This window comes from Lacerta agilis, chromosome 2, assembly GCF_009819535.1.
Source record: "Lacerta agilis isolate rLacAgi1 chromosome 2, rLacAgi1.pri, whole genome shotgun sequence".
NCBI classification, from domain to species: Eukaryota; Metazoa; Chordata; class Lepidosauria; order Squamata; family Lacertidae; genus Lacerta; species Lacerta agilis.
Genome location: NC_046313.1, coordinates 27701251 through 27715409, shown reverse-complemented (window position 1 = coordinate 27715409; position 14159 = coordinate 27701251). Strand labels below are relative to the sequence as shown.

Sequence of the window (14159 nt, the reverse complement as noted above, 5' to 3'; positions counted from 1 at the left end):
GCTTATCAAGTCACAATTAAACTCCTAAAACATCCTTTTTAAAAACCTGTACCAAAAAAATCCTTCCAGTAGCACCTTAGAGACCAACTAAGTTTGTTCTTGGTATGAGCAGATATCTGAAGAAGTGTGCATGCACACGAAAGCTCATACCAAGAACAAAATTAGTTGGTCTCTAAGGTGCTACTGGAAGGATGTTTTTTATTTTATATTTTGTTTTGACTCTGGCAGACCAACACGGCTACCTACCTGTAACTGTACCAATAAGTTACCTATCACGTGGGCTGAAACAACTCGAATTGCAGCTTTTTTGATGCTGAAGTAATGTGCATATTTTATCATTTACATAAATTGATAAAGCCAGGGTGGGTGGCCTAGTTGGCATGAGCCTACGATTTTGAGGGGCCTACTTCCAAGTTCCCCTGTTAGAGGCAAAGGGGGGACCCATTGGTAAAGATTATTGAAATGGGGCCTGCATTTCCCATCTGGCCTGGGTCTGTTACCAGCTTCGCACGGCCCTGGATAAAGCTGCCAGTTCTCATCACCAACACGTTTTCTGCAAAACCTAACTGGGAGACTGTAGCTTTTGAAGTCCTGGGAATGCAACCAAATCTCTAAATTTCTTTTAGCCCTGAGAAAATTCATGATAACATATACCCCCCTTCAATCTAGTCTACATTTCCTATTTATAAGGAAACTTTAATTATGACAATGTTATCAGGCACTTACCTAAGAAAACTGAAGCCATAGGAAGGCATTTTGGATGAATAGCTTCAAAAAGAGTAGCCCTTAAGGGTGGAAAAAGTACACATGGGGGAAATTCTGAAGTATTCTAGTACCTGGTGAATTTCTGCCTGTTCCTTCAGACTGATTTTTTTAATTATTATTTTTGCTCTGCTTGAATAGAGTTTATATGACTAAGGAAGACATGCAAGTGAAAACGGGTCTGGCAGATGAACTGTTTTTTCTACAAAATATGTTCGTGACTGGTGATTTACATTGACACTTTCTACCTCCTGTGTCTTATGAAATGATAAAATGTGTGCTTCATTACTTTTTGCCTTAGGAGCTCTGGATATGCTGATACCCTTAAACTGCATAGTGACGCACAACAATCCGCAACACGGTTATTTATTTATTTTTCAAAATTTCTTTAAAGGAATGTTTTTAGTAGCATATTGCAACTTTTAATGAACTCTGTCCTTGTGTGCGTTTTTGAGCCCTAACATTGGAATACAATATAGTTGCTGTGTCGCGCCAGAAGTGCCTTCATTGAGACAGCAAGTGGTTTATGCGGTGGAGTAGCTCCATGTTCAGGGCAAGGTGCTGAACTCCAGAAAGTTGGAATAGCCTTTTTTTTTTTTTAGCAGCACTATAGGGATGGAGATGTGTGCATTTTCATAAGGTCTTAAATGGATGACATAAGGGAAAAAAGGAACGCAGAGAGTTTTGAATATGTTTATTTCTATAATTAGAATACCAAAATCTTAAGGCTAATCAACCATAACTGAAATATTGGACAATCACCATGTTTATTTGCACACCAAATTCTTGCTCTATTCTAAACTTTATTTTACTATATCTTAAAGAGTCAGAGCTATTTATAACTTCCACTATTTTCCTACTTTTTTTTGGACCTACTAATAAATTCACAATAAATGTCTCGTCGTCTTCTCTTTTACTAGATACAATTGAGGTAGTAGTTAGAACAAGCATACCAATCAGAACGTCAAATAAAAACCACTCAGTGTTTTGTTTGAGGCATTTTGAATTCAAATTTAGGGAAGACGAAAGTGGGCTAGCACTCCTATGGTCAGACAAGAACATTCACATGATGATAGCTTTTTAAAAAAAATATGAGCAAATCCATTTCTCCTCCCTTCATGTAAACAATACAGAGAAGTCTCCAGTTAACCAGTTTCCCCTTTCAAGCTGGGTGACATAGTAAACAGTGGTTATCAGCTTCAGTGGTTACAGGCTTCATCATACAAAGTTGGTATTACGATCCTAGCTTTTCCTGAAGCTGGTAACTCTAGTCTGAGTTAGGACTGTGATTAATTGGAGATTTCCACGTTGCATTCAGGTGCACCACAAACCGAGGAGAGAATGGGTTGTGTGCAGAGGCAAAAGACATATTAAGCAGAAATGTGATAGTGTGGACAGGGCCTTGGCCTGAGACTGAAAAAAGGGGACATGGCAGTGATCAACAAAGTCCACAGGATGGCAGCAGAGCTTTATGCTTGGCTGTTGCCGGTGTCTTCAGGACTTTGTGAGATAGAGCCGGGAGTCCCTGAGCCCTAACCCAGTTATTCCCATTCCAGAATCCTGAACAGATCTATTCCAGTACCTCTGCAATTTTGCCAATACTTGCTTCAGAAAGAACCCATCATACGCAGTGATAGACAAGCTCTGGTGTTGCTGCACTCTGCACTGGGTTAGGAAACTTAGGCTAAACAGCAGGGGACTACCTGATGTCTTAGTGATAAAGGTGGGGTGAGAGAGAAAGAGAAGACAGGTACAATAGCAACAACCCAGGGCTAAAGGGACCAGTCCTTCTGCCAGCACAGCAAGCAAGTATATCCTGGAGAGATGATCTCCACAAGGTTTGGCCAGTGGTGGTGGTGTTGGGGTGGAGAGAGAAGAATGTGGAGGTGTGAGAGCTAATGGGAATTTTTGCATTCTGTTCCTCCATTTGCAAACATCCTTGTTTCAGGCCACCCCTGCCTCCTGTCGGCATAAAGTCAAGCGATCTACTGTAGGCCTTCCCCAGGGCTGGGTTACTGCCTGCTGTGTAGTACACTGACATCCCCGTCACCTTGCTTCCATTTCCACTCCCTCTCTCGCACGCACACAAGCACATGGACACTTCTTTCTCTGCCCCCATCTCTGAATTTCTGATGCAGAGCCAAGCGAGAGAATTCCCTTGCAGTCCAGCATGCAGGCAATTAGCGGCATGGAGTTTGACCAAGCGTGATGTGCACAGGGACCTCGGCTTCTCTGCTGCACAGGCCCTGTCCCTATGTTCAGCAACATTTGCACTGCCAATGCTGCTCAGGTGGGCACAACTGCAGCAAGAGTAACAAGCTTGGCCTGTGAAAAATGTCTAACCCAGTCCGTTGCTTTAATAATGAAATTTCCTCCTTCAGCCAAAGCTGTAATGGGGTGTTTGAGAAATCCTGGTCTCCCAGCATTAACATGACTATTGCCCTGTTTCCTAACAAAATAATAATAATAATAATAAAATTCCTTCCAGTAGCACCTTAGAGACCAACTAAGTTTGTTCTGAAGTAGAACCACCTTCAGAGACTTAATGCATGGTGAGGTGTTCCTCCTGTGCAAATCCACTGTGTGTGACTGCCTTGAAAACTGCTTGCTGTTATCATCACCCACTTCTAATTCCGCTTGAAGATAGAATTGCAATGGAAAAAGCATCAGAAGCAACACATTAAGGTGTGGAGAGAAAAGTGAATCCAGAATTTGTGTTAATCCTTATACATGGCAAATGACAAGGGTGTGTGTAGACAGAGCTACAGAACTAGCAGTGGGCCATACAAACAAATAAAAAACAGTTCCACTAAATTTACCTGCATGGAACATTCATGGCTGTGTGATGCTGCAAAGGCTGTCAGGACTCTGTAATGGATCTGGCACATATACGGAGCATCTTTGCGCTCCACCAAGGAGATGCAACACATCAGCCATACTAGCTTTCCAGGTGCTTAAATAGCTCTGCCCCCCCCCGCCCGCCCTGCCCAAATGTTTGGAGCCCCTGATCAGCAGCAGAGAATACCTCAAACCTTGCTTTCTCTTAAGTCAACATGATCTCCTGTAGAGGTCACTGGACTCCAGCTCCCATCTTCCCTGACCATTTGATCCCAGGCTGGCTGTGGCTGATGCTGGGAGTCCATCCCTGCTGTAGTGACCTGCAATCGGAATAACGCTGAGCCATGGCTCCAACTCAAGCCTCCTCCTCTCATGCTTTTCCTTCCCGCTTGCACCATTCACTGCCCCCTCTCTCTTTCCCCCCACTCCCGAGTCAAAAGCTTGAGCCATCCTGGTTGAAGAAAGAAACCTTTATTAATAATCTTAATAATAATAATAATAATAATAATAATCAATAAATAATAGTTGTAATAATAATAATACTGTTTATTTGAATGGTCACACCTTTGAAGCGTACAGAATGGGGCGGGTGGGCGGGCTGATGCTCCCAGGGTGGGAGACAGGGCAGCAAATGGGAGGAGCTTTATACAAGGGGGAGGGAGTGGCAAAGGAAGGGGCTATATACAACGGGAATAGAAAAGGAGGATCATCTGGTTGCTGGCGTGTCAGGAGCTTTTAATGCTGAGTAGAAAGTGAGGTTTCATGAGATGAATAAGCCAAGGGTGGGGTGGGGGGGTTTTCAGGGTCAGCATGGGGAAGGACCAGAGTCCATCTGGCTCTGGGAGCAGGTGGCAGGGTGTGGGGAGCGGGCCGTAGGACATGCACCCCTCCCACTATGGGCCATGGGCAGGGAAGAAACCGATGCGAGAGAGTGTGCCCACTGGCGCCAGCAGGTATTTGCTCAGTTTGTGCACAGCCCTTGGTGCACAGCCCCGCCTCACTCCCTGACACCACCATGGGGCTTGGCCCTCCCACGGGCTTGGCCACGCCATCGTAAGGGCATGCTTGCCCTGGTGGTGGTGGTGGTGGTGGTGTGTGTGGTGGCGGCAACCGTTGGCCCTTTGAGGATAGGGGTTGGGGGTTCTTGGTAGATCTGGAGACCACGGGCAAGGTGGGGATCGCCTCAGATGATCTCAGCTCTGTGAAGCCACAGTGAGAGCAGCCAGGCCTACTGCAAGGAAGGTAAACAGGGAGTGCAGCTTCTGACTCCCTCTGGGGCTGGTGGGAGCTGGGTTCTCGGGGGAAGGGGGGGAAAGTGCAATCTCTTCAAAGGAAAAAAAACAACAACACCCCTCTAAAACCCGAGATTCCCACCCACAGAACCAAGGTGGCTGTGCCCAGAAAGTCCCTGGCCTGGCCCTGCCTGGGCACCCCGAGGCCTTGCCAACTTGACAAATGGATGAACCAGCAAAGCACAAAAGCATTGGGAGGTTCTGGGAAGCAAGAAGCAGGATTGCTAGCCCTGCGGGAGCGCTCATGGCGTGTTCTGTGGTTAGGGGACGCCCGCAGCTCTTCTTCTTCTTCAGTAGGGCTGGAAGGAAGACGTGGTGGCCTGGGAGGGCCTGCAGAATCCAGTCTGTGTCAGTGCCTGTCCCTGGCCCCGTGGGTCTGCAGCAGGGTGTGGGGGGAGCAGGGCACGGGTCTCCCGGTGTGCGGACGGCTTTGCAGAGTCTGTGGGCGGCTGCCGTCCATCCGTCCCGGTCGGTGGGTTGGTCGGTCGGCCAGTGCTTGAGCTCCGTCCGGATGGCCTGTCGCTTGGCTTGTTAGTTTTGTAACTGTTTTGTTGGCTCGTTAAGTTTTGTAACTGTTTTGTTGCTTTGCTTAAAAAAAATTTTTTTTGTGCCCTTCCTGGTCCCAGAAGGAAACAGCAGAAGGTTTCACTACAACAGAAAACAAAGGCAGAACGTTCCATGGAGCAACCTGCAGGTGGCAGGCGGGGAAGACTCGGCGTTGCAGGGAGTCGGGGAAGGGCTTTCTGCTCTCTGGGGGTGTGCTGGTCCAAATATATGTTAGAGCTGGGAAGTGGGACCCTGGGACTCAGTTCCCAGCACCCAGCACCCGCCCCGCCTCCTGTCTCTGCATAAGTGCCCTCCCCTGCCCCCTTTCTTGTACAGATGTATGTGCCAGATCTGCTCACACAGAGCGCTGCCCACCTCCTACATGGAACGGCTGCTCCCGATATGAACAAAGGAGCTGGGATCATTCAGCCCACCAGGAGGCTGGTCCCAACCAGCTCCTTCACATTGATAGTCATGTGGTTTGATAAACCTAGAGAGCAGGGGCTCCTTGCAGGGTCCCCTCTTCCCCCACACATTCTCACTCTTGCTGCATGCTTGGCAAGGTGTTTTCCACCTCCCGGCAGGGTGAGGCACAGCCCCATCGCATCATTCCTCCACAAGGGGGCAGCTTCCGACTCCTGCAGGCAGAGGAAGCAAAATTCTCCCTGCTGTTGCTTGGAGGCTGAGTGCATCTAAGCAGCGTAAGGCGGGTTGGGACTGCAGCCTGCACCTGCTGGGATTCTGGAGCAGCTTGGGGCCCTGCCCACGTGGTCCTTGCATGTGTGTGTGTGTGAGGAGCGTGGGCAGTTTGCATCCGAGAGGGATAACATCCTGAGTTCTTTTAACTGCTCCCTCCCTCCCCTGTGTGAGGACCTGAACACCCGGCACAATGCGGGGGCCTGACTGGGGGCCTATCTCGAGTGCCACATGTCCCTGGGGCTCGTGGCAGGAAAGCTTGGGAGCAGGGTGGGCTCTAGGGAGGCTCTCCGTGAGGTTCTGCTTGCTGGTGGTGTTTGGTTTTGTTTGGTCTGGTGGAAGCAGGCGCCTGTCCCAACCCCCTGGCTGGTAGCTTTGCAAAATGAAAACAAACTTGGCGGCACACCATCAGAGACAGGTGGGATGTGAGGCATGAGAGGCAGCTTGAGGTAAATAAATATGTGGTTTAGGCTGCCGAGGGCCAGCAGCGTGGGGCGGGGGCCCATGTCCATTTGATTTTGGTTTGATTTCTAAGGAGCAGTCAGTGTTACTATTGTGAGGAGGGGCTGGGTCTGTCTTGCTAGTAGGGAGTGAAGCGGCTGTACCCTCCTCGGTATAGACTAGCCTGCAACATCAAAGACGGAGAAAAAGCCAATCAGTATAAAGGAGAGGCACAGCCCATCCCTGCCCTGTTATTTCAGCCAAGACTGGGGTCCCTTGAGACCCCCAAGGCTGGCAGAGGCCTTGCTTTGTGGTGGGGACTAGGTGGTGGTGCTGGTGCTGGTTGGACTCAACTCCTAGCATGCAATGCTGCTGTGGGCCTGGGCTCACAGGAAGTCCAGAGGATAATGGATGGATAAGGCTGGTGTACATTTATAAAATAAAATAAAATAAAATAAAGGAGAGCTTTCAAGGTTGGAACTTAGCTGTTTCCTATGGACCATTTCAGTAGTAAGGGGAGAGAGATGGATTGCACTCGAGCCTCAGTTCCCCTTCAGCCAGCCCAGGATCTTCCGCCCTGCCTCTCCCCCCACCCCCGACACCCAAAAGGCCTGAACCCAATTCCTTAAGCCCACGAGATGGCTGCAAAGGCCATTCGTTCCTTGTTTTATTGCTGGGAAAGCACTGACACCGTGGGGTGGGCTTGTGTCTTGGGTGGGGAGGGTTAGTAAAGCAAGGTGGCTTGGATGTTTCTCCTCTTTGATGTTGTATGTAAAAGCTGATTGCAAGGAGGCATCACTGCAAGAAACGGGTGCGGCAGTGTGTGTGTGTGAGATCGGGAGTAGCAGGGAGTGGCGTTGGGCTGTGTGCCTGTGCAAGCAACCCCACCCTCTGCCCTGCTCCAGTTCTCTACTTAAGAGTTAGCTGCTCCTTCAGAAATGGTTCCTGAGCAAATGGCCACTTCCACTTGGACAAGATGCTGCCCGCTCTGGACCGCTTTCCCTACAGAGCAGTGCATCAAGGCTAAATAGGAGGAAGCCTGGTGACAGCCAAGAATTTTGCAACAGGCCTTTGTATGTCCTTCCTAGTGGCCACGAAAGCAGGAGGCTCTGCACCAGGCCCTGTGTGTGTTGTGTGTTTCTGTCCTTCCCTCCCCACTCTTGGGATTCTCCTCCTTAGGCTTCCTTTCCCTGCACAGTGCTGAGGAGGCGGCTGCAGCTGCGGGGTGAATGTGGATGCCTCCCAACCCCCCTCTTCTTTTACCCTAAGTGGCCAGCCCAGCCCCAAGGCGGCATGCTTCCCAGACAGCCCCTCGCGCAAATAGGTGGGAGGGAGGGCTCTTACCATAGTGCCAATGCTGTAGGTGGCAGCAGGGCCGATGGTGTGGTGGTAAGGATCTGCAGCTGCATAAACTCGGCCATAACTAGGAGCGAACACAGGGGGCAGCGTTAGAAACTGGGGGGTCGCAGAGTTGCCAACCCTAAATGTTAAGAAAATCATGAATCAGGCCCCGGATGTCATACATAGTTAAAAAAAAAAAGTTATAATACACCTCGACAGAAATGGCAGGATTATTTTCTGAGTTGTAAGGAAACAGCCCACCACCGAGCTTTCGGTCTCCTCCATATACACACACAGAGCACTTCAAACTTTGGACACCCTTAGAATACACCAAGATTTGTGAGCCACGTGCAAACTGCATCTTCATTCCCACCACTCTGGTTCCTTAAGCCCGGATGAAATTCCCCCTGAACATCTTCAGAAGGTCTAAGGGAAGGAAGTCGTTACTAGCAACCAAGGGCTGGCCACTGGAAAAGTGTTGCAAACAAGGGAAATTCTCTGCTTGGCACCAGAGGGCAGGGGAAAATACGCAAAATCTGAAAAGAACTGAAAGAGCATAAAAGAAACACATCTTAAAATAGGTTGCAAGATGTGCATTCGGGAGCACGTGCTCAAGCCCAGCCCTTGCCCATCATCTGTGCTGCCTTGTCACAGATGACAGTGGGCATGCTGCAAACTGAAAGAGCTGCCCTGGCATGGACTGCTGCTCCGGTTCCACCTTGCGGAGTATCTCCCGCTCTCACTGGCAGCACAACTCCCAGGTCTCTGTCCAGAATGACACATTACATGCCCAAGTTGTGTTTCCAGTCCCCTGGGCATTGCTTCTCTGGTGCAAAGTGGCAATTGCAGGGTGGGGGGTGGCGAGGTGTGCAAGACAGAAGCATGTGCCTGGAACCCCCGTTTGGCCAGAAGTGATGGGCGTGGGAAGAATGAAAAGTTCCTGCCCCTTCCTCAGACTTGAGAGAACAAAGGCATTGGCAGCCCAGGGAGGGAAGGAGGAGGGAAGCTAGCTAGGGAGAGGCACCCCAACTTGGGCTTCTAAAAAATCTGGCCAGCTCCCAGATCAGCTGTGGGGGAACCTTTGACCTGTCAGATGTTGCTGAACACTGAGTTCCAATCATCCCTGGCCACTGGCCATGCTTGCTGGGGCGGATGGGAGCTGTGACTCAGCAACATCCTGAGCGCCAAAGGTTTCCCACACTTATCCTAGATCAGGAGTAGGGATCCTCAGGGCAAAATGGTCCTCTGAACACTCCCTGGGCTAGAAAAGTTTCCCTGGCTAGATGTTGTCCTAGGTGGTCAACATTAAGTCTGTGATGCTGTGTATCTGTGCTTATTAGAAAAAGGAGATGGAGGAGGAATCGGAGTGAATTGCAGTGTGGCAACCGGATGGAAAAGGGGATTGAGATGAACAGTAGTGGTTGTGTGTGGCACACAGGAAATGAAGGCTGAATAGCTTCCTGGCTGCCTCTGGAAAACAGGAAAGGGTGTGGGGGGATGGGGAACAGGGACTGGAGTAGATCCTTTGGCAATATTGGATCATATGAACCAAGAGGGAGAAATTATAAGAGGATTTTGTGTGTGAGGAAGAGAAGGAACAAAGAGCTTAATTCCAGGGGTTTTTAGACTAGTATTCTCAAAAAGGAGAATGGAGTTGCCAGACTGATATTCAACAGCTAAAGTCTTAAAGCAGCAAAAGCTCAGGGGATTTTAAGAATGCTTAGTATTTATAGTTCAAATTACTTTGTGTGCATAATGATAACTTGGAGGTTTGAATACTGCAATGGGCTCTAAGTGGGGCTGCCCTTGGGTCTGGATTGGAGGCTTGTGGTAGGCAGATTGTGGATGGGGGCTTCTGGTCAGGGTCCTTTCCAACTCTACAATTCCATGATTCTAGAACATGTCACACCATTGTTAAAACAGCTGCACACCTGCTAACCAAGCCAGGTTCAAGGTTCATGGATTGACTTACAAAGTCCTGAGCGACATTGGTCCAGGACACCTCAGGGACCACTGAGATCATATGCAGGAGTGTCTTTGGTTGTTCCCCGAGTTGGTGAAGCTCATTTGACAACAATGAGAAGCCTTCAGTGTCACCAGCCCAGTCCTATGGAACACGCTGCCAACAGAGATTCAGCAGGCGTCTTTTGTGACAACTTTTAAATGCCTGCTGAAAACTTTTCTGTTCTGCCAGGCCTATGTAGGCAATTAAGACTACACCTGTTGCACTCTGTTGATGTTAATTTTAATTTTAAAGTTAACTTTTGATTTTATTGTTTGGTTTTATGTTTTCATATGGCTGTAAACTGCTGTGATATAGCTTTATGATACAGAGGTATATAAACACTTTTAAATAGATAAACCATCTCAGTAATGCTTGACACAGCCCTGTAAGGTAGGCCAGCATTATTGCAGATGGGGGGCTGAGATTATGTTGGGATTCGCCTAAGACCACTCTTGTGGCTTAAATGAGATCCAAACTGTAGCTCAGAGCCCATTCTTCTGAACCAGGGGTGGGGGAACCTGCCGCTCCCTCTAAATATTGCTGGGCTACAACTCCTGGTGGGAGTTTGAGCCCAGCAATGTTTGTAGGGACACACAGCTTCTCCTCCCCCTGCCCTAACCATTAGAACGCCTATACATTAAGTAAAATGTGGGCATTTTAAACCAAGCAGAATAACTAAACATGCATTTTCCCCTTTGTTGAGAAACAATAGATGTGGAAAACTTTATATCATAATTTATTTAAAATTCCATTTATATTTTCCAGGAGACTCATGAGAAGGACCTGGCAAGAATCCAATAGGTTGCTTGCAGCTCTTTCCTGGGAAAACTGGATGGGTCCCCAACCCCCCACCCCACCCCACCCCACCCCTTATTCTGTCTTCATGTTTTTCATCTGCATGCTTTCATGGAGGAAGACTGTCATGTTGGAGTGATCTAAAAGTAGTTACTGTTCAACGGTTTCCCTGATATTCCACCGATAGACTAATTAAATGACAATCAACCCGCATTTCTAATAGGATACTAAAAGACAAAGGTAGTAAAGGGGTGAGGGGAATGTTAATCAGTGTGAATTAATAACCAGATAAATAATATTTCCTCCAGCTTTCCACAGCCACCTTTGTCATAATTTGGATATTAGAAGGAGGGGAGCGTGAAGGGTTAAATATAGCTGCCTTGTTACCACAGAGCTTTGCCCTGCAAAAGAGGCTGCCTAACAGGCCCCACAGAACTTGGTCATGTTCCATACAGTTGCTCCATATCCATATGAAGTTAGGCATGTCCACCAGACTAGACTAGACTAGACTAAAATAAAATAAAGTAAAATATTGTTTCCTATAGGTGTGAAAGGAATGAAGCTGATTCTCATGAACAACTGGTATTGGAGGCACATTATAATAAGAGCCAGGGGTCAGGTCAGATTCTAGAGTGAGTCTGGATAGCTCAGCTGGTTAGAGCGTGGTGCTGATAATGCCAAGGTTGCAGGTTTGATCCCCGTATGGGACAGCTGCATATTCCTGCATTGCAGAGGGTTGGATTAGATGATCCTCAGGGACCCTTCCAACTCTACAATTCTATGTGCTGCTGAGCCCTGGAGTTTCATATCCAGACAGGTCGAGCAATGGCCCTCACAGATGCAGAAGCGGGTTTGTAGAGGATGGGAACACTGCCTGCTGAAGGCAATGATGGCTCACCTTCCTCACTCCTTGGGGTGCCCTATCCAGACCCCGTAAACTGGTGGTGCTGGTGGGGACAGCGCAGGGGCACCCTTCCTCATCCTTGTTGTCGAGGATGCTGGCTGATAACACTGGGCAGGGGAACAGGCCATGAACCGCAAGATCGGGACTAATAAACAGGTAGGGCTGCTTACCTGTCACTGTAAGCTGCTGCTGCCGCTGCCGGCTGAGCATATCTGTAGGCTGCGTAACCCCCCTGGAGCAAAGAGGAGAGACAAAAAGTTACTGCGAGGGCTGCGGTGCCTGTGCTGGCAACCAGGAAAGGAGGCATCTTGTGCCATGAGGCTGGTTCTCAGCAAAGAAGCTGGGCACCCCAGGTGCTAACCAAGCTCAGGAGGGACGCATGCAGCCACCCCACCAGACTAGCCCAACACCAGTCTCATTAGCATTCCCCAGGGATCTCACTAACATTAACCTGCAGAAATTAAACATGCTGAGGAGAGAATGTCACCTCCCTGGCGGGTGGCGGTGTTAACGAGATGTCGCCTCTGATAAATCCGTCAGTGTGCGCCTGAAATATTGCCCAGAGCACTTTAAATATGGAGGGGGAAATGCTGCTAGAAGACAGCATGCTGACACTGGACCAGCAAATAAATCCTGCCCTAGGGGGGGAGCAGCTGTAGAAGGCACAGGGACACTGGCAGGTCGAACCTGCGTGTGATCCTGAGCGCCACCCCTGTCCCAATATGCTCTGCTGTTTTGCAGTGGTCCTCCCGCAGCATGTATGCAGGGAAGCTTATTTCAAGCTATTTCCTTCACTGCCTTGCTGCTATGGGGGACTCTACAATGGCGGGGTGGGGGGGTGGGGGTGAGGAGAGTCAATGGTGCACACACCTCATAAGCAGGAACTCGGGATTGATGAAAAGGGATAGAGCGGATGGGTGGGTGTGTACAGTTGCTGCCTTACCTCCTCTGCTTCCCAATGCCCCGAGACCAAGCAGAATATCCTTTGCGCTTGCGTTGCATTTGCAAGCACTGGCTCTGCAAATCCCTCGCCCGGTCGTCTCTCTTAACCAAGTGAGCAGGTGGGATTTGTCAAGACATGAAATATCCTTCCCAGAAGCTCATGTGCCTATTTACCAGCGTGTGTGTTTGTGGGGGTGGGAGAGGAGTGGCGTAGCACGAGAACCAGCCAGTGGGCTACTGCAGCTTGGACTGGGAAGTCAACAAACAAGAATCTCTCTCTCTCTCTCTCTCTCTCTTTCTCTCCCTGTAAGAGCAAATCGAGAAAGGCTGGACTTACATAAATTTCAGCACCGTAGAATCCATCCTGGTAAACCACTCTGCAGAGGAAAGAAGCAAAATGCAATGGTGACTTATGGCTGCGTGCGAGGCACTTTGAAGTCCATTCCGTGCGACTGCACATTTGTTTCAAAGGGTAACCCTGGCTCTGGCATCAAACGGACCTCTGTGACTCTGGTTTTCAGTGCTGTTAATGGCCTCTCTCTGCCTCGACGGCGGGGGAGATGCAAATGTGCTAGTCATCAAGCTGGATGGGGGCGATCTGCCTGACAGGCAAGTGGGATGACCAAGAAGGAGCAGATGCTCCTTCGGGGAATCTGGCCGCAGCCACTTGAATATGCTCCATGCTTAAGCATGCACATGGATGCTATGACTACTCATGTATAGATACTAAACGAAGCCAGTTTCTAACTCTTCTGTCAGTAGGGAATAGAAAGAGTCTGTAAAGGATGCAGCTTCTGTGCCTACTATGGCCACCTGTCCCATCCTACATGGCCTCTAGTCATCGTCTACCTCCACCTTTGGAGGCAGCAATGCTTCTGAATAGCAGTTCCTGGAAACTGCTTGCAGGCTTCCCACAGGCATCTGGTTGGCCGGGGTGAGAACAGGATGCTGGACTAGATGGGCTCTTCTGATCTTCCCGTCTTTCCTTGCCCAGCTGTCCCTCATGTTTCCCTTGCTGCCAAATAAATCAATAAGTAAAATCTACACTGCGCAAATCAGTTTCAGACTAGAGCATACAAATAAATATTTTGTGCAAAGCACATCTGCATGAACGCAACTGGCTTGCATAATTTATGATGGGCAGAGAAGTTGAGGGTTCTTGCTGGGGGGGGGGAGGGGGGAGGAAGTGCACAACTACACAGTGTGCTTTCCCAGCTGTGTGATGATTGTGATATGCGAAATGCCACATGAGTGTCTTCTATGCGGCAAGTACATGGGTTTGGCAATCACACCCACTGGACTCCTTTAGCACTATTATCTGCATAGTCGCAGTATTAAAACCAAACCAAACCAAACCCTCACTTTATATATAACTGTCAGTTTCTATTTCACTACACAGAAGAGATTGTACAGGGAACAACCAGTTTGCACGTTACTAAGGCATGCGTGTGCGCCATGGAAGGGGAAGGAATGGGCTGACGCATGCAACCCCTGACCTGCAACGCAACCCCTGCGCGAGTGGGAAGTTGCCTGTATTCCTCCACCTCGCAAAATAATAAAAAAATGTAAAGAGGCAAACGGACACATCTTCTGAAAG

At 48.9% G+C, this 14159-nt stretch overlaps 1 protein-coding gene across 11 annotated transcripts in view; it reads right to left on the bottom strand.

Moving 5' to 3' along the window:
* Positions 1–5178: 5178 nt before the first annotated feature.
* Positions 5179–14159, bottom strand: part of RBFOX3 (RNA binding fox-1 homolog 3) — a 329050-nt gene continuing 320069 nt past the window's right edge. For 5 of the 11 annotated variants that reach the window (XM_033139029.1, XM_033139030.1, XM_033139026.1 and 2 more), the window contains 4 exons: positions 12900–12939; positions 11791–11852; positions 7920–8055; positions 5179–5480 (listed from right to left, as the gene is read on the bottom strand). In XM_033139029.1, coding sequence (XP_032994920.1) covers positions 5424–5480; positions 7920–8055; positions 11791–11852; positions 12900–12939 — 295 coding nt within the window. In that variant the 3' untranslated portion in view covers positions 5179–5423. Of the gene's footprint in view, positions 6760–7919; positions 8056–11790; positions 11853–12899; positions 12940–14159 lie in introns of all 11 variants that reach the window. The other 6 variants (XM_033139024.1, XM_033139031.1, XM_033139021.1 and 3 more) reach the window with 5 other exon arrangements.